This window comes from Stegodyphus dumicola, chromosome 8 (genome assembly GCF_044657685.1).
Source record: "Stegodyphus dumicola isolate Sdum_Otavi_A_Nest chromosome 8, ASM4465768v1".
Lineage (NCBI taxonomy): Eukaryota > Metazoa > Arthropoda > Arachnida > Araneae > Eresidae > Stegodyphus > Stegodyphus dumicola.
Window position 1 is genome coordinate 173158880 of NC_140775.1, and position 26767 is coordinate 173185646.

Genomic DNA, 26767 nt, shown 5'->3' on the forward strand with positions numbered 1-26767 from the left:
CCGAATACGTAAACAGCCGTGCCAAAATTTAAAAAAAAAATTCTCCAAAGCGGGGAAAAGAACCTGGAGAAAAAAAGAAAAAAGAAGTTCCTTAGGGAGGGTCGGATAATAAAGCAGTGAGAAAGAAGGAGGGATAGAACGAACGAAAATATAAGGGGGGGAAGAGCTGAAGAAGGTAGGTAGCACGAAAAGCTGCAGTAGCCAAAGGTAAACCTGTCACTCGCACTGGTTTCCGGCCCCGGGGTCTGTGTAACGGCCTCACTTCTCGGATGGCCTCAGTTCAGTTCGCGTAACCAGTTCGAGTAGTAAGCTACAAACCAGCTCTCTTACTCCCTCGATCGTTCTTCGGGAATGAGACGTTCTCTCTGTTGCTCATGGTGAGCTCTCTCAGTTATGAACTCTTTGGATTCCCATTTGCGCTCGTGTTTTGATAGATGCATTCGGAAGTGATAAGGATTTTGGGATAGTAAGTAAGTAAGTAAATTGTACATCTATCTTTGAGGAGCTTTAATTATCATTGTGATACACCACAATTTGCAAATATGTTGCTGAAATTAATGACTCTGTGGTGCGCAGTGAGCGCCGTTTTAGTATTTTGTGATGATCACGTAGAACATGCTGTCGTTGAGAAGGATAATAGTGGAGACAATATGAGTTTACCTTCTGATGTTGGAGTAGTATCGGACACTGAAATTCATTCGAAAAATGACAGTGATCTATCGGCGACGACAGTTGGTGCGACCCCTTCCGAGTTACCTATTGATGCTACTGTATCAACGACCATCTCTTCGAAGGATTTGGAAGATACTGAAACCAAAAGCCCGACGACTGTTTCTAATCCCCCTATAGCATCTACCACTTATAAACTTGATCCCAAGAAAGATACTAAAAAGAAAAATAAGATGGCTTTCAAGAAAAAAGATAAAAACTACGAAGACGAAGTGGTTGTGGAAACTACAGATAAATCTGAGGAAACTACCCCTACCGTTAAAACTACCACTTTCGTGGAAACTACTACTTTCGCGGACTTCGTGGAAACTACTACCCCTTCTGTTGAAATTACCTCTACTACTGATGAAACGCACGAAACGGTTCAAGATATGCATACTACGATACCACCCGTTACCCACACTGAATCAGTAGATGATGCTGCACTAGAAACAACGACAATTATGCATGCACAACCGGATATGTTGCATATGGATATGAAAGAAGAGATGGTATCTACCCCACAAGAGGATATTTTAACTAAAGATATGTCTGACAGTGTTGTAGAGACAAAATCAGCAGAAACTACAACAATGCAAGATCACCAGTTTGAAACAACAACGAATCTTCACGAAGGAACAATGGAAGAAGAAGCAAAAACAACGTCTCCTTCGGTTGAAACTGACATGTCGGTGAATAATGAAACAACATTAAGTCCTCGTGTTACAGACATAACAACAACGCCCGGCGATTTAATTGTGACGGAAAACAACAATCGTGATGCGACAACAATTAAGACTGAAACAATTGATGTTTCTAAGGTAAAAGTTAAAAAATTAAGAGAAGATGACAGTAGCGATGTTCAAAATATCTCCAATTTGACAACAGAACAAGAAGACGAACTTAATGGTCTGGGCAATGATCTAGATGACAAACAGAGAGAGGTGACGACATTTTCGGCCACGATGAATGAAGATCAGGAGATCACTACCACGATACCCCTCAGTGTACGCAAACAGAAACAAATGGACCTTGGAAATGCGGAAGAGTCGTGCCCCTGTAACGAACCTAAGATTACTTTTGACCCGTCGAAATGTGCCGGCGAGAGGACAACTCCTGATCCTAACTGTCCTTGCCGCAGCGTGTGTGCTAGGCAAAGCGGAGAGTCCTGCTCTCCAGGTGAACCTTGCGACGAAGAATTCGGTTTGCAATGTAATCTTCAAAATAACACCTGCCATGGTAAGTAAACACACAACAATAATTTTTGTACTATGCTTTATTTATTATTATTCTCAGGTGTTTATTCTAAAATATGAAATTATTCTGCGTTCTGAATGAAACTAAGCTTGTCCAACGATAATGTAAATTAAAAAAATATAAATTAAAATAAAACCTCATAAGAATTCAGAGAAATAAATGTACCCTCTGAAATGGCTTTTGAAAAAAAATGTCTGTCAATTTATCAAAATTTCTTTTTGATAAATTGGAACTGCAAAATAATTGTGTTCTGGGGGGAAATAAAATCTATTTATATGCTTAAAAAGTTTATTTGTGTCAAGGTAGTTCAAAATATTAAATGAAATACATCTGATGAATTTTTGCACTTTGTTCCTGATACAGTTCATTCATGTGAATTTATTTTTTAATTAATTTCCTAAAAAAGGGGGGAACACTTACCCCCCCCGTATAGTAAGTATATTTGCATCTTAAATTTAAATTATATGTTACAAAAGTCAACTAATTCGAACTACAAACTGAAATGTTCCTTTAGTATTAAAATTTTGGTTCGGCTTAACTACTTTTATATACTACTTAGAAATGGAGTATGTTTACCAATGGGGAACTAATTAAATTAACTTTTTAGATCTAGTGAAAAATATTTCATTTAAGACTTTTTTTTCTCTTATTTGAATGTAATTCCAACAAAAAAAAAATATGCTTTCTGGTAAAATAACCTGGTAGCAAAATTCTCTATTTTTTTATGGTTACTCATTTGCGAAATAAATTATGTATATCATTTGAATCAGTAAGCACTGTATTTCAAGCTAAAAAGTGATTAGTTAGTCAAATTCCTTAGCATAAACGGATAACTTAAAAAACATTAATAAGAAAGGATTTGATTTTGGACTTTTAAATTCATAATTCTAAGAAAGAAACACGTTGTAAGCCATTCGAAATAAAAGGTAAAATTTTTTAAGTATTTCTGACGTTAAAAACTGATTCTTAAAAGTCACGTTAAACAATAAAAAATGCTTTTTAAAAGTCTTTCAGTATCTTATTTTCTAATTTTAATATACATTTGTGTATATATATACATATATCTTATATAAAGAAAAAACAAATTATGGTTTTGTTTAAAAACCTATGCGATAATATTGTTTGTTTATATTAATTATTATTTTTTTGTATCACATTCCAGATTTTTAATTCATATTATATAAAGGATATTCTTTTTAAAAACATATTTAAAGAAATACATGAAAGGTTTTTTTACATTCTAAATAATGCAAGTTTTAGCAACATAACATTTCTTGCTTTTGAAATACTATTTTAAATTAAAATATGCATGCACGTCCTCCATCTTTATTGAATATGTTTCAATTTGTGCATTTCTTTCATTTTATGTAAATAATAATTGATTCTATTATTTCAAGTTTAAGACTATAATAATATAACGTAACGAAATACAAATCTAATGCTCATGATATTTTTAATATTTAATGCTAATAATTTTCATCGATAAATAAATACATATATGATGCGTCAAAATGTCGCTGAAGATATATAAAAGCTAACGTTACGTCCTTGAATTCACATTGTTGAAAGATGACTTGTACATTAGAAAAATATTAATTTAGAAGTATCGGGTTCTAATCGTCATTTGCAACATTTACTCTTTATATAATATTGCATTTCGAAATATAGTTTGCGATTTTCAGAAAATAATTGCAGGGAAAATAACGCTTTTTCTCGCTGAAATGTTTTTTTCTCTGCCAGGCTATGACAAATTAAATTTGGTGAATTTTATTAAAGCGTTTCAAATGAATAAAGGTTTTATAATAGAAATTCACTTTCTTAAATTAGATCGATGAGTTCTAAAAACAACATTTGAAGAAATGTTTAGCCATACAAACTTTCTAAAATAAATCTCCAATACTCTATTCATGATGGTATGTTCATGTTAAATATTGCACTTCAGGCATGATTGTAAGTATGTGATGTTAAACAGCTGTACATGTTAAACAGCTGTTTCTTAAACTTCAAAAATGTTTAGTTCATATAGCACAGTTTGAAACATTTCTTTAACTCACCATTAAATTAAAAGGCATCAGAGACTGAGTGAGCTTAGATCATTTGAAAAGGTTTAGAGGATTATTAAAAAAATTTATGAAGAGTTAACTCTTTTAACACTTTGCTGCATAAAAGATAAACTGTAAAAGTGTTTCTTGGTTTTTCCATACGGTTAAGAGTCTTCCACCTAAGCAGTATTTACTGCACGAAACGCTAGGATATCTTAGTTGATTAATGCATCTCTAATTAATATTCTTTTTATCTCTGAATTGCTTTACACTCAGGAAGAGACTCACAAATAGTCATATCTAATGGTCAATATTTTTTCATATTTAATCCCAAAATTTCAGTAAAACTATGCATCTTATTTTGTTTCAGTAACTAAGACTACGGTCATTGTCTGTTAGCTAATATATTTCCTTGGAGGATAAATGGTTATAATAGTTTTTTATGAGTATGTATGTAACTTATTTAACCGAAACTGTACATGAATATAGTTAAAAAAAACAAGAAAAGTTTTGTTTTTAATAATATTTCAATATATATACATAGTGAATCTTCTCCAAGATGAGCATTTACATTTCCAGATGATTTTGGGCTTCTGTGGAAGTAGTCACCATAGAAAAGTGATATTCAATACTGATGTTTACTTAAAGTTCTCAAAAATATATTTGTCGTTTACAGAGGTGGCCATTATAGAGAGGTGTCATCACGAGAAGGTTAATTGTGTACATACATATGTATGCTCATCCACTAAGAGTTCACAAAGGATACTTATGGTTTTCAGCTTGAACAATTATGTAACAATATTTTTTAATTGTACTTTTGTTGGTTCCTTTAATTTAGATTTCGAATAAGTTCAGAAACGTAATAGGAATGTAGTAGATTTATAAACATGTAAACTAAACAGTAAATTATATATATATATATATATATATATATATATATACATAGCTAAACAACAATAAATTATATACTAACTACTCATAATTATATACTCGACCGCCCAACCGAGATAGTGGTTAATGATTCTGACTGCCTTACCGAAGGCCCTGGTTCGACTCCGGAGAAGACATGGATGTTTATAAATGTATAGTACCTGTGCGACATGGAGGGCAGATTAAATATGCGGTGAAGTCCTCTCCGGAGGTTGGTGATAGAGGAAAAGGGAAGCGAGACCCTTTGACCGGTTCCCCCGGCCCGGAGTGTTCTTTCTCTCTCAAAATCCGAGCCGGAACTAACTGACTATTCTATCATCTTGGCACTGTAGGGTTTGTACTAACCTTTTATTGAAGAAATTAACGCCAGCTCGAACGCCGCCCAGATCTTAGGAGCATTTTCTGGTCTAGCTGATACCTTGTCTTTTTCATTAATTCCATTAAATATTGCATCATTCAGTGTATTCATAGTGATATTTTATCACTGGTCAAGCTAAAGGTTCTTATAAATCCTCCTATTAACTTGAAAACTAAATTAATTAGTTTTAAAAAATTATATAGAGAGATATGTACTCTCATTTGTGCATATTCATTAATTTAAACTACTAATGCGAAATTATATACTTCTCTTACTTCCCTCATGATTCGAAATGTTAAAACATGTTCCACAAAAAATAGGGTCTCTGCACCCAGGTACCCTGGTGTAAACACCACTCAATCACCTAGGCTATGGTGCTTAAGGCTTGCCAAACGACAGGTGTATTTGACTGCTTGCCACAATAAATGCCGTGGACTTGTGCTAACCTTTCTCAGACAAGTAAGATTGGATCAGTGTCCAACTAGTGAGAAAGACACAACAACTTTTGAAAAAGGAATATAAATACAGACTTTAAGATATTTATGTGTAATATATATATATATATATATATATATATTTGCCCCCCTTCAAAATTGCTGCTACTTGCTTTTTAAGTGTCTGTCGGAAATTGGCAAAACTATTGATATCTTAGCCTCCTCATCACCGACGGCAATTGCTCGGCGTGCACCGACATTAAACCCGCGTGAAGCAGGGGAAAAGCTCGCACAAACAACCCAGCTTTGAGCGGGACTCGAAACCGCACCTTGAGATTTGAACTAGCGGTATAAGCTGACAACTATATCGTATATAGTTGCTAGGTCAATTGCTTCAAAAGCATATAATTAAAGATAATGACTGATTTAGAGCTCTATTCGCCTGAAGTGTAAACCGAAGACCAATTAACATTCATTTTCGGAACATTTTGGAGCTTTTACTAGTTTATTCTAAGTTAAGATTTACGCCATTTTTTCATGCAAACTTTTCCTTTATTTCCTCATGAAATATTCTCTCATTCCTCATTTCCCTCATTCCCCTCTACATGTTATCATGTAGCTTCTGCATACTAACTACCATCTGAAATTTTCATGTTACAGTGCTTTTATACTCGTTTTCATTCTCCGTATAGTTGGATCATGAAGAAAACAGCTGTTATACTTTCTAAAATTGCACATTAAGGAAACTTTACTTTGAGTAAATGTGATCCTCAGTTCAATACCCTCAATTTCTTGAAATAGTTCTCAATGGACGTGATGTAAAGCAAATTATAATAAGCATGATCGATTCAAAAATTTCATCCACGTGCGTTTGTGGATGCGCATCGCCGAACGAAACAAGGCAGCGGAAACCGTCGCATCCTCTGTACTTTCGGAGAGACTCCTCCCCCACCCCCTCCGTCGGCGCACAGTTGAGCGACGTTCACCGGTTCATCAGCGTGTATGCAACTAACGTGTATGCAGCTAACTCACTTTACCGTGAAGTGATGAAACACTTGACATACCCGACACGCACTTGTCTTTTTCCATCAAGGGTTTTCTCACGCTATGTCAAGATACATCTTTCGATGATGATAATTTTTTTTAGTGATTGTCTTTAATTCTCCATTCCAAGGTCAAATCACCATTTCCTTTGTTTGAAAGACTTATTATCGGAATATCTCGATGGTGAACGGATCTCCCCTACCTTGCTTTAGATCTTCACCCTTTTGTTTACAGCCCGATTCATCAAAAGTCAGCTTAAAGACAATAGCATGTCATTTTTTTTATTTATTTATAGCATAATATTCCCACCCTAGGTAGAAAGAGAAACGTACTCTAAACTGTAAATATATGCTTTACTGTCGAGGAAAAAATGGCTCGAATGATAATTATTCTAAATTTAGAAAAATGGCACAGGGTTAGAGTAGTGTCAGACCTTTTCATTCAGCGATAATCAATGCCGTTAATTATGTCATTCCATTTTGCTCCCTCAAATACATTCTCGATTTCATAAAATAAAACTAGCAATAGCATCTTGTAAGAAATTATCTTTAGCTCTTGGTTACCAAACGTACATAAAAATAAATAAATAAATACACAAGTACTGGTGGATATTTATAGGTGAAAGAAAATAAATAAATGCAAAAGAATGAATGTAAATTTATCAGTAAAAGCGGATAAATAAATATAATATATATTTTTTTAATTTTTCGATAAAACTGGATAAATAAATACAATAGTAATAGTGCCAATAAAGCAAATAATAAATTAAACAGAATATCCTCAGTTAAGCCTGAAACTATTTAAAACTTATAAACGAATCTCTTGTGAGTTCTTTATTTTCAACACTTCGATTTGAATTTCTGTAAAGACTCTTAACCTTGATTTGTATTCTATTTGTGTTGTATTTGAATTAAGCAAATTATCTAACTTGTTAAACAAAAATTTCATAGTTATTCTCACTTGTGATTCTTTAATAAAACTGTGCTAAATAGAGGATAGGGTACTTAACTGTGTTAAATGCGCGAGATTTCATTCTGTTTAACAGAAGTTATTAAAAATGCAGCAAATAAAAAGTGAAAACAAATGATAAAATTTGACTTTTAGTTTAACGTATTGATAGCAATGTATAATAACTGGTTCTCAGCATTATTAAAACTTTTCAAATAAGTCTGTAACAGAAAAAAATACTTTTGACCAATGCGTTAATACATAAATAAAACTACCCTTTTTTATTTGCAGTTTTAATAATTAATAATTATATAACTGCTATTATAATTTTTATAATACTATTGGTAAAAATGTCGTTAAACGGTAAAAAACTTAATTATTATCAAAATAATTACTAATTGTTTAAAACTAATTGCTACATACATGCTTTTTTCGTTAAATACCATCATTAAATAGATTAATATACGTCTCATATTAGTGCGCTGAACACTGGTAGTTCGGTCCGAAGTTCGAATCCCGCGAACGGGCTGGCTGCATGGGCGTTTTCGTGGTTTTTCCCATTTGTAACGTGTATACGAGCCAGTTTCCCTTAGAAAGTCCTCCAGAAGGCATCCCTCCCTTTAGGCAGATAGCCCTCGAGGCTTTGCCGTAATTAAATAACCTAACCTAACCTAACCTCATATTAGTGCAGTTGAGTCAAGCCTCGTTAACGAAGGCTAGTATTAAGCATCTTCATTGGTTAACTAGTTTTAATTTAATAAACACAAAATTGTAATCAGTTTCTGGCTATAATTATTTCAGTGAAATTATTAAAGTTTTACTGTTAATCCTGCTTTATTATTATCTTTAACCCAAAACCAATTTCTGAACTCAAACAAAGAAAATAATTACAACATAAATAGGCATAAAAGCAATATCTATGCACCAAAATAGAACATAATCTTAAAATGGGCACAAGAAATGAGAAAAATATTATGAAAAACCGTTAGAATAAAATATCTATATACGTTATCTAAAATTAATAAAACATTCCAGTTAAAAAAATTACTTAATTTTGCGGTATTAAATTTTACGTAAAATCAGCAGTTTAAAAATAGAACATAATCGTAAAATGGGCACAAGAAATGAGAAAAATATTATGAAAAACCGTTAGAATAAAATATCTATATATGTTATCTAAAATTAATAAAACATTCCAGTTAATGTGTGTGTATTTAATTATGGCAAAGCACACGAGGGTTATCTGCCTAAAAGGAGGGATGCCTTTCGTGGAGGACTTTCTAAGGGAAACTGGCTCGTATACACGTTACACATGGGGAAAACCACGAAAACGCCCATGCAGCCAGCCCGTTCGCGGGATTCGAACCTCAGACCGAACTACCAGTGTTCAGCGTCTTTACCGCTCGGCCGCTGGTGGGCCCATTCCAGTTAAAAAAATTACTTAATTTTGCGGTATTAAATTTTACGTAAAATCAGCAGTTTTTGACTTGAGGCAACAAATTGTTGTCTTGTTCATGTAACTTCATGGAAGAATGGTTGCTTTATATTTGGAGTACTCCCAACCCGCAGAGACGCTATAGATTTACAAACATTACAGACTCCGGGATTCGAACCCGGACATTCCAATACCGTAGTAGACTCCCCTAACCGCTACACTGTCCGAGCGCCAAAGCAAGAACCTTTTTAAGCATATATTTTACGAAATATTTTCAGTAAATATGCGATTAAAACTGAGTCGAAAGCTGCTAATCATGTATAAAATTTGAGCATAATGTTAGTTTTTAACGTATTTTTAACGTAACATGTAATTTACAAAAGTGAGTAAATTATTGTTTTTTTATCGGGGTTTCCTTAAGGCATTTTTGCGTAATATATTGACATATTTTACACAAAACTTAGTAACTTCATGCACTTTTAACTATTTATACAAATTCTTATACTCATCAATTTTATAGATTACACTCATTTTTTTATTCTAAGTCAATTATTACATGTAGCTTAGTGCTTTTCTTAAAATGCGTGTGCTAGTCTCTAGAATTTAATGTACAATTTTTCTTTTTGGTGCTTCATTCAGAGAACCAGAATAAAATAAAAATAATGAACGGAAAAATTAAAAGTGGAACTGATTGCGCGTCACGTTATTTTAACTAGAATTCTAACCTTTAATTTACATCTGCGGCAATTACCTACGCAGTTTTCTTTTAAAACGTCACATCAAGTTATCGTTCTATCGACATTCATTATTTTACATGGTTCGTTTGTTTCATCCCAACTGGTAATTCAACAATGGCCACGAGCGAAACAGTTTCGTAGGTGGAATTCTATTTAAAAGATTTTCTTCCTTGTTACTGAAATTTATTAGTTGCCCAATACAGATTTACAAAAGGCATCTAGAAATGTGCGTGGTTTTCCTCTTCCGAAAACAATTTGGATACATTGTCTTCACCCGTTATGTTTTCAGTTGATTTCTCGGATTGCTTTCTATAGCAGTATTCTGATAACTGTAGAGGTTTTTTTTAACCCAAAGCCAGAAGTGGAAATACTATTCTAAATAAAACATTTTTACCTGCAAAGTTCAAGACTATTGCCATTCGAGAAAGAGGAAAGATATTTATTTAATTTAATTAGCAAACTGAAGTTCTATGAAAGTAATTAAGAACTATATTAATAATAACTATATCTATTAATTAATCTATTAATCTATAATTATTTATACTGTCACAATTAAAAACGTAAATATGTTTAAATATATTTCTGATGCACGTATAAATAATATGTTATTATAGTTTCAAATATGCATTAAAGATGCCACATGGCTGGAAGCATTTTATCGATTTCCAACACTGAAATCTATTTTCATTACCCTGGAAAGAAATAATTTGCTGTGAGATTTTTTAATTACCCTGGGAAGAAATAATCTGCTGTGAGATCAGTCATAGATAGAACGTTTAGATAAATGTTTTCACAGTTGTAATATAAAAAAAAATTATAATTATTACTAGTTAATTATTATTTCACTTTGAGCTGAAACATTGCTTTATATAATTTGCTGTGAGATTTTTAATGAGTGTTATAGATAGAACATTTAGATAAATGTTTTCACAGTTGTAATATAAAAAAAGTCTTATAACTATTACTAGCTAATCACTTTGAGCTGAAAAATTAAAAAAAAATTATATAATTCCTTTTTTTAACTATTATTCTAAATAAATAACAAAAAGGAAAATATTACGAAAGCTTTCATATTTTAAAAGGGGCGTCCCAAAGGGGCGTTTTTTTTTTTTTTTTTTTTTTTTTTTTTTTTTTTTTTTTTTTCATTTACACGCTTCGAGAACATTTGGGTAAAAATAAGTTAAAAAGAGTTAAAAAGAGCATATCTTTAGATAGAATTTCCGATACACAGTCTCGCACGCTGGAGATAAAAATGTTTCTTTTTTTTTCGTACAGTGTTCGCATTGTTCTCTTTGAAATTGTTGAGTTTGTTAATCAAAAATTCTTTAAAGTTTCACAAAATAGGAAACGTACAATAAAAAAAATTCGAAATTCAAAATTCGGGTTTCCAGATTTCCATACTCGGGTGGAGGACTACGTTATTCAGAATTTAAGGGCTCTAGGTACCTTTTTTTTTTTTTTTTTTTTTTTTTTTTTTTTTTACAATGCGAAAAACATACATACATTCATGCAAATTCTTCATTATTTAATTTTTTAAATATAATACAAGCCAATAATATTTTGTGGCAACAATCTAGAAAGTGATTCAGACTTTTATAGTGATTCAACGCAAAACCTCATTTTGAGAGTAATAGCAGTTCTAGGCTAGCGTTCCTTTGGGCTAATAATAAAATTTTATCTTTTGTTTCAACCTCTGCTATAATTTCTTTTTAAAATGATTTAAATTCACGTATTACCAATTAGCCTTAACAATTCTTGAGAATTCGGAAGAAATTAATGCGATAATAAGGTCAATAAACTCGAAACAATAACTCATTTTGAACTTCAGTCTTAAGATAAAATTAAACGTATGCAAAAGATTTGTATCTGTAGCATATAAAATAGCTATTTAAGTAAATAATAATGATATATGTATAAATCTTTATTACAAAATTTAAAAACTGGAAAACCAGTAGTTTTTCAAACTGGCAGTTCTTTCCGGAAACTAAATTTATAAATTTAAAAAAAAACTGTTTTATTTTTTTAAGGAGAATTCATACTGTGTTGATATAATATAGATGCACATATACTTATTATCTGTTTTAAGGAGGAGGAAGGAAAATAAGCTCCATTCATGCGAAACAACCTTTTATTTTTGCATAAAGAGCTATCATGGTCTGCGTAATTATTTCACTAACGATAACACCATTTCTTTCTTAAACTCCCCAACGAATGTTCTATAAGCCACAAGCCTTTTCTTAAAAATTTAACAACATTGTTTAAGATTTACAATGAGGAAGTTTTAGAACATTTTACGTAAACTTCAAAGAATAAAAATGTGGAGAATGCGGTTCAATGTTCGTTTCGTGTTTTGTTCCGGAGATGTCACTGCTGCATAGAACCCGACTTCCTACTCCAAGTAATTATACACCGTTTTTCAAAAGCAAAAAGAGAGGCAAAAGATGTTACAGACATCGTCCACGATCATATTTTCCGGAACTCGTGTGTGGGAGAAAATGCCATTGTCTCTAATTGAATTCATGCATCACTGGCAGTTTTCAAACCGTTTTTTGAAGATGGTTATCGATGTTTGGTCTTGTTTGCAGCGGATGATTTGATAATGACTTGAGGTGCGTTTTAAAAGATGCGTTGGAGGTTTTAGAGCTTCTTTGCAATCCATCCAATTAAGATATGTCAATGTATTATATCTTTGCTAGCTATCTTTCTTGATGATGCACACTCTTTCCCACAAAGCTACTTGTGGGTGTCAATTCATAAAGGTTTTTTGTTCAAGAGTGAAGGTCTTTATTTTATACATTGTTAGATGATAAGTTTGTTTCATCATTGGGAACGAAGTTTCTTTTTTTCACCTTTTAATATCGCCATTTGCAATGCCTATAATATTCTTCAGAAAGCACGCAACGAGATTTAATCCATTAAATATGCTTGCAGAAATATAAATGAGACAAATTGGTAAATCATTTCACTGATTTTAAAAAAGGAATGTTGTCAAAATTGCTTTGCAGTTTTCTAAATGAATAATTAAAGATAATAATCTAATATATAAGTTGCAACAATTTACTGAGTATTGAATTATTTACAATAAATATATTTATTAGTCCAAAAGGGCAATTTGACCAGAAGGACTATTAATTTCATTTTGGCATTTTGCGTCGATTCATCATAAACGTTGTTTCACTTTTCAAATTGTCGCCACCAAATATTATTGCCCTGTATTATATTTAAACAAATTAAATAACGAAGAATCTGCATGAATGTGTGTACGTTTCTTGCATTGTGATAAACAAAGGTACCTAGAGCCATCAAAATTTGAATAACGTAATCGTCCATAGAATAATGGAAACCTTAATTTGAATTTGAAATTTGTTTTTTTTAATCGATTTCATATTTTCAACGAATTTTTTTATTAACAAACTAAAAGTGAGCAATGGCCACACTGTACGGAGGTGAAAAAATACATTCTCCAACGCACGAGTCTCTGTATCGGAAATTCTAAAGGTGTGCTCATTTTAAAATTATATTGCGATATTGCTGTTGAACTGAATTTTATGGTTTGAGTACGTAGAACATGATATTTTATAAATAAAGGTAACACACAAAACGTTAAAAAAACGCTGCTTTGGACGTAATTTAAACTCTGAAAACTTTCAGATTTAAAAAAAAAAAAATAATAATTTTTAAATTCAATATTTTGAAATGTGATTTGATTCAATATTTTGAAGTGATTCGATTTTTATGGAAGTAATATTTTCTAAACGTATATTACTTTTAAATGAATATTCCTTGCTCATTTATGTCACTTTCCATACTTATTTCTTTATAAAATTAAACTTTAAAATAAAACTAAAACTAAAATCTAAACTTAGTGGCACAACAGCCCTAGTGGGCCAAGGTCAGCAGTGCCCCGAAATCTGCTTTCTTGACCGTGGGCCTGTAAGCATATGCCCTGAACAAGTGGTCAGCAAGACCCCCAGTGTTTAGTCCTCAAGCGAACTTGGTACTCATTTTATTGACCCAAGGGAGAGAAATCAAGGGATGAAAGGCTGAGTGGACCTTGCCCAGCCCGGGGATCGAACCCCAGACCTGTGGTGCTGCTGCGCGAAAACTTTAAAATAAGCTGCGCTATTATTGAGACAAGTATAAATGACATGTGTAACAGTTTTCTATACATATGATAGAAAAAAAATTCTATAATTCTAACAATTAACTGTGTTTTTAAAATTCATATCCTTCTTATTTAAGTTAAAAACATCTGAATTTAATTGTAAATCGTAAAAGAATTGAAAACATCTTGTAACGTGGGAGGATTTATATTGCAAGTGAATTACTAGAAATTCACAATATTAGATTTAAAATTCCTGTAAATAAGTGATGCCATTTTGAAGAAAATGCAATATAATATTAATGATTACAGTAACCGTCAATTAGTAAAATCGATTTTATTTATGTGAGGTATTTTCCGTTTGCAATTACAATCAAAGTACATTTTGAAATTTCTTTATTCATATCAGATATCCATAGTATAAGAGTGATTTGCTGTTTGCAAATACCTGGTGTAACAATTTTTTTGATTTATTGCTTAAAGTTGATAGAGTTTTGAACTTTGAACTAAAGTAAATCTATTAGCTTAATACATTGTTTCTATCTTTCAAAGAAAATGTGTTTAATGCCATAAAATTTCTCTAACTTAGCACTTTTTTTTTGTTTAATCAAATGAATATTATATACTTCTATTATATACTGCTAGACTGCGAGCTCAGAGAGAGTATAAAAAAACCTTAACAAACCCTTTTGAGAGATCGTTAAAATTTGAAACCTTTCAGATTTTATTTTCTTATTTATTTATTTGAATACAGAAGCAAACATTTTTAGTACACTGCAGTAAAAATCTGAAACTTTACTAAGCTCTTGTTCATATCAAAAACGTCGATTTTCAAAATATCCTATACTAAATTTAGAAATTTATGTTTAATTACTTTCATTCATCAATATAAAGAGCTGAATACAGCAGAGGAAAAATGCTTTCAAATGCCACATTCCTGCTATATTTATTCTTCATTATCCGCTCCAATTTTTTTGAATTAATCAATTATCAGGACGTTTCGTAAATACCTAATAACAGCAATTATTGTTATCTGAAACAATAGAAACAGTTTATGTTTCTATTGGAGCATTTCTATTTAGGATTTTAGTGCTCATCCTAAGGCACTAAGCGCTCCCAAAATGTTTTTGCTTTTCTGGCAATGCATTGAAAAAACAAACAGTTCAATTATGGAAAGTAGCGCATAAACTAGTTTATTTATTTATTACATTCCTTTTGGCAGCGTTGCAGATGAAATGGTTCGTCGGTTCGAGCAGTTTAAGTGATGGAATGCTCGATTAGATGAATTTTCTCTTCCTTTGAAAAAAAAAAAAAAAAAAAGAAGTGAACCCATTTTTGATTTAGTTTCTGATTAACAGCAATCTTTAGAATATACAAAGCGTTTTGCTTAGTTACGTCATACTAGTAATTCTCTCTGGTGCATCGGTTATACTTTATCTTACATAACAGTTTATGATTTAAAGCTTATTTACAAAGCAAAATTACTAAGCATTTCTCGAAATGTCACAATTTAAAATCGAGTCGAGTTCTTTGATCCGTTTATATTTTTGTTAGGTATATATCTACTAAAATGCATGGATACTCACAAGCATCGGAATGTGCATTCGTTGTAGATATTTGATTATATGGAAATTATCGGAAGTACCCGATGCCAGTTAAATTAGATTGATAATAATGCATTTAACAACAGAGAGAACGATATCGCTAGAACCCTTCTCTAATAACGATGCAAAAAATACGATTCATATCCATAGATTTTTCAGTCTGATGCGATATGGAACCCACATAAAAAATTTCGTTAAAAATATACTAATTCTCTGTCATTATATCAGCAAAATGGCACATAGTTTTTAGTAATTTTCGTCTTTCTAATCAAATGGTCGTGAAGGCTCAAGTTCCATCCAATATTTCACCTACATTCAATTTTAGTCGATTAAATGTGGCAAAAAATTGTTCATAATTGATCAGAAAGCAATAACGCGAACAAATAAACAAACACACAAACATTCATTCTTCTTTATATATATAGATTTTGCAAAACTTACAAATTTATCATTAACAAACTCTACGATTTGAAAGCGAGCAGTGGCAACAGTTTTCGAAATAAATCCTCTTTATCTCCAACGCTCAAGATTGTTGCCACTCGGAAAAATGAGTGCGAAAATTAGTGTTTTCAGAGTTTTTAATTAATATCTCGAATAATTAAAGTCGTACGAAGATGCGAATGGTCGAAATGGCTTCCCACGAATTTTTGGAATCGGGAATAATGTATTTAATGTTTGGCAATGCTATTTTTATTTCACTGTAAAACTTAGGAATTTTTTTATTAACGAGCTTTACGATTTGAAAGCAAGCAGTGGCAACACTTCTCGAAACAAAGCAAATTTTTATCTCTCCAGAGTGCGAAACTAATTGGAAAAATGAGAACGAAAATTAGCGCTTTTAAAGTTTTTAATTAGTATCTCTTATTTTAGCTATTTTTTTCGGAGGGGGACGGGAGTGGATATCGACTTTTTCTAGGACCCAGAAAAGAATTGTAGGAAGTTTGGTGACGATAGCTATAGCAGTGACTGAGTTAACCGCGAACAAATACACAAACATTCTTCTTTATAGATATAGATAACAGGAACTTAAGATAGTAATGAAGGAATATATATTGAATTGAAATATTTTGAAATGAGAAAAATATAACAGCATGGAATTGTATATGTAGATAATAACTGCGACTGCAAAATGTATGCAGTATGCTAAAGCGAAACAATTGAATGCATTTTAAAGCTATCATAAACATTAATAGTTGATGATTTGTAAATTACTGTGTAGTTGGGAATTTTCCATTTGGAAATTTATTTATTTTTATTTTAGAAACAAGCTGATTATAAAAAGCTTAAATCTGAACCACATACTGTAACTCAATTCAATCCATGTTTCTAAAAATTTAAAGTCGTTAAATCAGCTTCAGAATTATTTCTTTGCACTTAATTTTACAATGAAGAATGGCATCACAAATAAAGACAAGCCTCGTAGAACAGTTATGTGTTTCATTGCGTTCTTTAAGATCTACCATTTTATCTGCTCTTCCGTCTGTGTTTAAACTGATTTATAACTTCTTGACACCACTTTATAAAGTAGACGCAGACTATAATTTCACTTTTATTAATCTGAAGCAACCATGTATTTCCACGCTTTAGCGTACAATAACGTGATACACACCGGAACAAAAACGCTTTTTAAGATGCGCTTCAACACGTGCGTTTGAAAGACAGAATAGAATGAAAACAACAAAAGAAAAATTCCACTTCTGGAGAGAAGGATTCGTGTAATCCTTGAAGAGCCGACCACCTACATATGCGTGCCCCAGTTTTTGAAACTTGAGAATCTCGTGTTTTCCGGCCTAACTGGTTGTTACCAATCTCAGGGCCTACCTGAATCCTGTTTTCAGAACCGCTTCTCTTCACCTGGACGTTTAGAAGAAGACCTCGATAATTTTTTGTTTTGAAATCTAAAGAACTAGGAATGAAGTTTGCAAGTAAACAATAGATGGCTAGGTTCGTTATAACCAGTTAGGTCATACGGAGTAGTAAGAACCACCATAAACTCGTAGTCATCTGGTATGATTAAATGACATAACAAAACCTTTAAGTCACATTTCCCCGTATTCCATCGTCGTAGTCAAATGCTTAAAATACAGGTAAATGTGTGGTAAGAACGGACTATGATTAGTTGTATTCATCGTGTTAAAGAAACGTGCATGCTATATAATATTTAGGCACGCAGATAGTATGTATTGAAAACACATGGATGCATAAAAGTTAACATAAACTGAATGCAGGGGTTTCTTTGATTAGCAAGTTATGCTCTCCTGCTTGCCTGATGAAGCGTGAATATTGTGATTAACAAAACAGTCAAAGAAATTTACAAAATGTGAGTATAAAATGTTATATTAAACTCCATTTCTCTAAAGAACCAACCATATCTAAACATGGTCAAAATCCTCTGAAAAAACAGATCTTAGAGAGACAGTATGCTGTACAATTGTCATCATAAAAAATTCCTCTAAGCAATCACATCTAAAGATGGTCAAAATCTTCTGGAAATACAGATCTCAGAGGTAGTTTGTTGTATAACAAATTTCTCTAAGGAGCTATACCTAAAGATGGTCAAAATACTCTGGAAACACAGATCATAAAGACAGTGTGCTGTGTAATTGTTAAGTCATTAAAAAAATTCTCTGAGAATCGCATCTAAGTCTAGTCAAATTCGTCTGCAAGCACTGGGTTTTAGCGATACTATGTTGTATAATTGTTAAGTCATTAAAAAGCGTCTGCAGATGTTGAAAGATAAGAAGGAACTAATTTAAAATTTTGAAATTTATGGTAATATAAAATAGAGTTTCATCTCGATTGTAAAATCAATATTATTATCTCACGAGCAAATAGTAAAAATATCCAAAACTTTTGGGGGCAAATAAGATAGGTGTGCTTATCCTTACGTTAGGCTTGTCACAGATAAAATTTATTTTTAGTTGCCATATGATTATCACCTCTCTATATCTTTGATTAGCATATTAGTTATAGAACTATTTGTGTTATTTATTCGGAAAAAACTTTTATCTTAAACGTTTAACAAAGGATTTGGTTTATGTTATTATGGCAAAGCCTCGAGGACTATCTGTCTAAGGAAAGGATGCCTTCATGGAGGACTTAGTAGAGGAAACTGGCTCGTATACACGTTACACAGGTGACAGGTGACGGAGGACGGGGACGCCTGGCGTCTAACAGAGGTAAACAGGCATAGGGGGAAAACCATGAACCAACAGCCTATTTGCGATATTTGAACCTCGGACCGAACTACCAGTGTTCAGCGACTTTACCGCTCGGCCGCTGGTGGGCCCCCTTAACAGAAGGAACTAGTGTAAGTGTGTGTTTAAGCTTGAAATCATTATGGATTTTCGATACGAAAAGCAGAGATCAGCTGATTAATAGTAAGGACACATCAGAGTATATTCAGGAAGGAAAATAAAGTTTGTCCAATGCAGAATATCTGCCAGCTTACTGTAGAGATACATATAAATGCAAAACCATGTCAGCTTTTGTCTAAATTGAATATCTGGAGATAATTATAATTTAAAATCAGATTTTATAACCTCTTTGCTAATTTATATTGAATATAGAATAAACATATGCTAATACAGAATACATTCTCTAATTTTAGTTGAACTGTAATATTATATTGCATAAACAAAAATCTAATCGACATGAAGTATAAAAAAACTCTTTCAAAACACTTTTTCATATGATATGGAATAAATTTGCATTCATAATAATGCATTCTATTCACATTTCAATTGGATTACAACGCATTGCACAAATAAAGATATCAGATTTATTTTATACCCCACCTATATAATATAAATCTAATATATATTATAATATAACGTCACGCATTTTCTTAAGCTAAAAACCTATGAGAAGGTACATACCAAACTGCAATTCATCCTAAAATGACAATAAGGGTAAAGATATATTTGGGAAGAATTTTTATTTCAAATCACTAAGTTTTTTCCATCTTAGTCACTGAATATAAGGCATAGAAAATACCAAATTTTAATAGGTTGATTATCATTCAATACAGAAACGAGAGGGGGATTTTATCAAGAATATGACATTGAAGAAACTGTTATTGAATTTAATGTTACTGTGCATAGAAATCACACAAATTTTTTACTTTTATAAAATCTAATATAATGTCTATGCTTCAAATAAATTTGTTGTCCATAAGCGATGGAAATCATGCATCTATCATCAGCGAAAAGTAAACATTTCAATGTTAATGAATCATTTCTTTTTCACTACAGTAACATTTTTATAATTTGATAATCTTGAGATTGCTTTGGAGATCATCACCGACTACGCACCAACAATCTCAAAAGCATAAAATTTAATGATTTACAAAGTATGCTGTTTTTTTTTTTTTTTTTTTTTTTTTTAGATGCGCCAAATTTACCAACGTGAGGTTTTTACAGATAATGGCTGACGAACATTTATGTACATTTTAAAAGATTTACAAGAAACAAAATTAAGATTTTTATAAAGACGGATAGGACACGGCATTAAAAGTTCCAAAGAAAGGCATACCTATAATAATATAGTTATTTTAAATGAAAATAAAATGGTCAAATCTGTAGCTTTAATAAAATACCTATATTGAATTTTTCTAGACAAATTTTGTGGCCAAAACCTTTTTACAAAGGCTTCTCTGTCCACATCTGATTCGGTTTTCTTAGTTTATGGCATGTTTTTGTGGTCAGGTATTCCTCCTTTCTTTCTGAACAATTAATTGCAAATCGTGTTCAGAACATTCAACGGGTTTAGCGAATGGTTTTCGCAATGAGTTAGCTATGCTTCAAAAAATATCCTTCGTATACTTTTTGGAATTGGTTGGTCAGTGAACTTCACTACTACCGGGAACTTTTTTTTTTCTCCTTCGCCCAGGAGGCAGGTAAGGCAGCAGGCCCAATTCTAAGCAGGCATCTCGGGTGAACAGGTAAGGGAGGGGCCACTTCGCTAGCTAAACGCCGATGACCTCCATGCTTTGCCCCCGGCTCGCTCCGGCCTCGCGTCGCTCAGGGTTGCTATTCGGTTGGCTAGGGTTCTGGAAAGTTTGGCGTTCGATAAGCGTGCCAGATGAATTCTTTTTGTTAAAAAAATTGGATGGTCCAAATAATAAATAAAACGTCTTTAAAATTTAGTTCATACTGATAAGTCATTATAGTTGATAGTTGACGGGGGACGTGTGCACCATCCCTTTACCGTAATGGTTAATTGGCATATGCAACACGTCCACCTCTATCTTGAGCCAGATGGGCCACACAGGCGCCTCGCACCATACACCGAAACCCAGCGACCAGGCCATCCAGGTGACAGTCCAAAAGACCAAAGAAGCCCCCAGAAGCATGTTCACACCAACCGCCCGGGCCTAGTATTTATTGAGTCAAAGTTCAACAAATACATGGCCAGACAAGGGCTAAAAAAATAGATAAATAGAGGGTAGATTTGTAGTTTTGACAAAGCATAAGATTACAAAGGTGCAAGTGCCAGTTTTGAATAAATACTATAATCACATAGACATAATTAGAACAAAACACATACAGATAGCGATAACAATAGAAAACCAAAGGAGTAAACACCATTACAAAACTACTACTGCTACATACTACAATACTACAAAACTACTACTAGAATACTTACAAACAGTACTACAAACTGATACAATGCTAAATATTACAAAACTGCTACTGCTGCTATATACTAGGCTGATAATAATGCTGATAGTATGATATCGGTGATGTAATGATCTTAATACTGATGGTAAGTTCAATACAAGTAGCTTAGTGTACAAAGCAAGGATACAATACATGAATACATTATGCAACTATATAAATACCAATACAAGGTAAAGAGGATACATTATACAACTATATATACATATATATATATATATATATATATATACATACATACACACATACAGATATATACCAATACAAGGTAAAACGATACTAATGATTCTGTACGAGATGCAAGACAAGATAGATAATTCAATATAAGATCAATAAGCCATATTGTTCAATACAATAGTTAATGCAAAGTTAATAAAACACTATTTATATTACTATACCAACTGTATATTTCCTATATTAGTGCAATTTTATACAAGATGACGCATATCTATACGATGCTCACAATTTAGTATATATTACACAGTACTGTATTGCAGGGAACTTATAATTCAATTTTATACAAGATGATACATATCTATACTATGCTATCACAATTTAATGTATATATTATATAATACAGTATACAGTACAATATGATTTACAACTAATACGGATAAGTCATTATACGAAGAAAGCACTGGTGTTGTATAAAATGCTGTACGCAGAATATAATGTTCTTGATTTCCATCGTACTATTCCAAAATAATCAGGCTCACCAGCGGTCGAGTGGTAAAGTCGCTGAACACTGGTAGTTCGGTCCGAGGTTCGACTCCCGCGAGCGGGCTGGCTGCATGGGCGATTTCGTGGTTTTCCCCATGTGTAACGTGTATACGAGCCAGTTTCCCTTAGAAAGTCCTCCACGAAGGCATCCCTCCTCTTATGCAGATAGCCCTCGAGGCTTTGCCATAATCACACACACACACACATCATAATAATCAGAATAATATTATATGCGTTTATTACAAATAAATAAATAAAAATTAAAACCTAAATCTGAAAGGTTTCAAATTTAAAATTACGTCCAAATGGGCGTTTTTTTAACGTTTTGTGTGTTACCTTTATTTATTAAAAATCACGCTCCTTGCACTTTAACCATAAAATTCAGTTCAACAGCAATGTCGCAAAATAATTTTAAAATGAGCTTTTCTTTAGAATTTCCGGTACACAGTTCCGCGCGCTGGAGATAAAAAGGTTTTTTTCTTCCTTAGAGTGTTGCTATTGCTCGCTTTTAAATCGTTGAGTTTGTTAATAAAAAATTCGTAAAAGTTTTGCAAAATATGAAATCGGTCATAAAACAAATTCCAAATTTCAAATTTGGGCTTTCAGATGCCCATATTCGCAGTAGAATTACGTCATTCAAAATTGGGTGGCTCTATGTACCGTTATTTTATCACAATGCGAGAAACATACATTCTTCATTATTTAATTTCTTCAAATATAATACAGAGCGATAGTATTTGGTGGCAACGATTTGAAAAGTGATACAGCCTTTTAAAAAATTTTCAACACAAAATCGCAAAACGAAAACAATAGTCCTTCAGAGACAAAGCCTCTTTAGACTAAAAACACAAAAACAAAACAACTAAAAAATACTTGCGAATATAGAAATGGCTTTCATGGACACACTTAAGAGTAAACGAAATAGTGTGGTAAAATATTATCACAACTCTTTCCTCTTAACACTGGTATTATGTTTCCTAAAATTTCAGAAATCTTTATTTTCTTCTATATTTAATTATAAATTGTATCTTCCTATAATTCTCCTTATAACTTATAATATTCACTCTCCAGTTAGGCTTTTTTGTCTTCTTTAATGATGCTCATAAACATGCTGTTAAAAGTATAAGGCTCAAGTTTCCATTTTTTGGAGGATCACAAAAGTGAGTAAACCTAAGGCAACTATGTATCTATAACTATATTCTACATAACTTAAGAGCTTGATTATGTAAAATTTACATATTGCTAAAATTTTATTGAATTCATCCTATAGCAATATATCCAGTATTATAAAACAAATAAATGACGGCCCACCAGCGGCCGAGTGGTAAAGTCGCTGAACAGTGATAGTTCGGTCTGAGGTTCTAATCCCACAAACGGGCATGGGTGTTTTCGTGGTTTTCCCCATGTATAACGCGTATACGAGTCAGTTTCCCTTAGAAAGTCCTCCAAGAAGGCATCCTTTTCCTTAGGCAGATAGCCGTCGAAGCTTTACCGTAATTAAATAACCAGAACCTAACCAAATAAATGACGAAGACTAAATTTTCTGTAAATTTTGCAGAAATAATTCTGACTTCGTTTTTAAATGCTTGTTTAGTCAACATATTTTAATACAAACTTCGTCAAATGTCTGTTTATATTTTTTGCACAGTTCGTTGTTGTGCCCAGGGTTAATTTATGTTATACTATGACCCTATCATAACAATCTTTTGGGCACTTCAAAGCACACTTTTCCATGTTTTTAGTCCAATAAGGTTCTAAAGGATAAGATCATTGGATACTGGTAGTTCGTCACGGGTTCCGTTCCAGACGTCTGAGCTAGCTGCATGAGATTTTTCGTGGTGTTACATCCCCCCTCCGGATGTAACGTAAATATTAGTCCGTTTCCCTTAGTCTTCCACGAAAGCATTCCTCCCTTAGGCAAATAAATATCTTTAGTGTGCTTTGTCATAATTCAAAAAACACAGTTCCTCTTTTTATAAATTAAGGAATTATGATGTAAAGGATTACTTGGGGTCTGCTTAAAACATGGGATCTTAGGTGGCTATCAGGTTTAGCATTTCCTTTATTATGTTATCTTCAACATCGTAACTTTCTTCACTCATAGTAGACTTGATTTTAGGAAACCGCCAGAAATCAAAGAGATTTTGTAAAGCAAAGGTGAAATTATTCATTTATTATTTAATTTATGCGCAAAAATTAACAAACATAAACAAATACAAACAAATAATCAAACAATAAGTAAACAGAATATTTTTATTTCTTTGCATTAAAAATTACATATACATGCAATTACGTAATAAGGAATGTATATGATATTATTTGTAATGCTACGATAATAACAGAAAGTCAGGAGTTAATTACTCGTATTTAGATGGGGAATTTTTGTGGAAAGGTAATCGCTCATCAACATCAAGGATATGATCATTTAAAAGAAGCCCCACCACTGGCCAAGCGATTAAAACCGCAGAATACTGGTAGTTCGAACCCAGGCGAATGGGCTTACTATATGCTTGGCTTCCGTGATTACCAAGATTAATACGAGCTAGTTTCCCTTAGAAAGTCCTCCATGAAGGTATCCCGCATTTTAGGAAGATAGCCTTTGCCGTAATCAAATAATCTGATCTGTAACAGAAGTCTCGTTTAAACATTCAACAGCCCATTCAACAAATTTATAGATTTCTTTGTTTTGATTAAAAAAAGAGTTAGCAAGCAGCAATAAAATCCCATATTGAAATAATATCATTTGGAAAAGAAAGGTACTGCGTGGTTTATTTTGTGGATAATTTGTTAAAAGTTATTAGATAAGTATGTAATCTTATTGATAATATCAGTAATGCCAATATACTGCTAATAATATAAAAAATAATTTTTTCTGCGCTGTAGGTTTTTAACGCCCTGTTACGTAATTCAATCCCTTTCAAAATGGCGGTATTGGCCACTTCGGAAGAAACTGCTCTAGATTATCTAATTCCTTAGAAGAGAGAAACGGTACACGTGTGCCGCTCGGCACGTAACTAGAAAAACCATTTTTCGCTTTTAATTCGTTTTTTTCACCTAAACAACATCCTCGAAAGAGTTTTTTGTTTCATGTACTGCATTAAACGATTTGGCGCACGAGTATGTTTGATTTGTTGATTTCCCCCTCACGTATGTGATTGATCTATATTTTTTCGAGAAAAAAAAAGAAGCATTTGTCGTGTGTTTTTTATATTGCAAAGCCTGCTATTACATATGATTAAAAGTGACATGTGAAAAGTGAAATGTTTTCTCTCATTCTTTCCTTTAATTTTAATTTTAATTTAATTTAATTTATTTATTTATTTATTTTCAGTTTGAGTGACGTCTCCACAAACACCTAATGTGTAGTTTTAAATTTTAAACATTTTATTTATCGGAAAAAGAATGGCAACGTTGGCAGTGTTTTTAATTTGCATTGTTATGTCTTGTCACGTTGTACTACTGATCATTTATCTTCCACTTGCTTCTTTATATTGCCATTCTATGCGACATAATATTTTTAGTATGTTTTTCATGCGGACTGGTGAACACGTTCTAAGAATGTTGTGATTTGACATTCCTTGGGTAGTATTACTTTTAAATTATAAATGTAACTGCTTAAAAAAGTCTGAGCGATTTAAAGGCAGAAAAGATGTTTTTTTAATCTGTTTTTACTTTATAATAATATAATTTATAAATAATATATTAATTAATAATAATATAATTTCTAATATTTTTAATTAATTTATATTTTGATATAATTTCTAACATATATTTATAAAATATTCAACTGATAACTTTCATAGAAATATGCAGCATTTTGTAGTTATTAAAAGATATTTCTAACGCTTTATATCACGTACTTCAATACAGAATTGCTTATCTTTTTAAATACTTTGAGGTCCAGGTTCGAGTCTCGGCGACGGCATTGCTCATTTTACATGTCTACAGCATCAAAATAATCTAATGACTCTCCATTGGCGCCCGAACTAAAATGTGGTGGGTGATGATCCGATTTGGCAACTGGGTTCCTTAATCCCCAGTCGCCTTTTAAAAGGGAAAGTATATAAGATATTTTCTCCTTCCTTTTTGCATGCCTTCGTGGTGTAGTGGTAGCACACTCGACGCGTATTCGAGAGGTCCAAGTACGAGTCCTGGCGAGGGCGTTGCTCATTTTTCACCTTTCTAGCATCAAAATAACCTAATGAGTCTACACCCTTAGGCAGATAGCCCTCGTATGCTTCGCCATATTCAGATAAACCAAATCAAATCAAATCAAATCTTTTCATATGCTTTGTAAAAAAGTGAAAAGATACTCGGAAATTACTTTTTGAATGAGAATTAAATTCTTGTTTTGAAAAGAAAGTAAATTTATTTTAGATAATTCTTACTCTCTTCGTAAAAATTCTGTCTGCAAGGGGTAGCAAATAAGAAGCAGAAACTACAATTTTCTTATTTGTAAACCCGGTAATCAAAAATCCATCATTGTGCTTCCAGCTCCACTTATGTATAGTCTTATGTAAATACATTTACCGAGATTAGAGCTACTAAAACTACTAAATACTGTATATTTGCATGCTACAGTAAGCACGAATGTTTAAGTTAAATCCTCCGTCAAGAGTCTTTGTAATTAATTCCGACACGAATTAGGTATTCGTACATGGCTTAAGTGGGCAATTATACTGATAGAACAATGGGCCTATTCACTTTCTTTGCATAAGTTATTGTTTAAAGGGCACGTGTAGCAGCATATACTTAACCTTCAGGTAATAT

General features: G+C 32.5%; 1 protein-coding gene and 1 long non-coding RNA gene across 4 annotated transcripts in view; one reads left to right on the forward strand and one right to left on the reverse strand.

Annotated features, from left to right (window-relative positions):
- Positions 1–26767, reverse strand: part of LOC146996044 (uncharacterized) — a 131475-nt gene that overhangs the window by 26129 nt on the left and 78579 nt on the right. The window lies entirely within an intron of this gene.
- The window catches only part of sas (stranded at second transmembrane protein), a 167631-nt gene continuing 141082 nt past the window's right edge, over positions 219–26767 (forward strand). Inside the window, exon 1 of one of the 3 annotated variants that reach the window (XM_085822772.1) lies at positions 219–1947. In XM_085822772.1, coding sequence (XP_085678898.1) covers positions 543–1947 — 1405 coding nt within the window. In that variant the 5' untranslated portion in view covers positions 219–542. The remainder of the gene's footprint in view (positions 1948–26767) is intronic. The other 2 variants (XM_085822770.1, XM_085822771.1) reach the window with 2 other exon arrangements.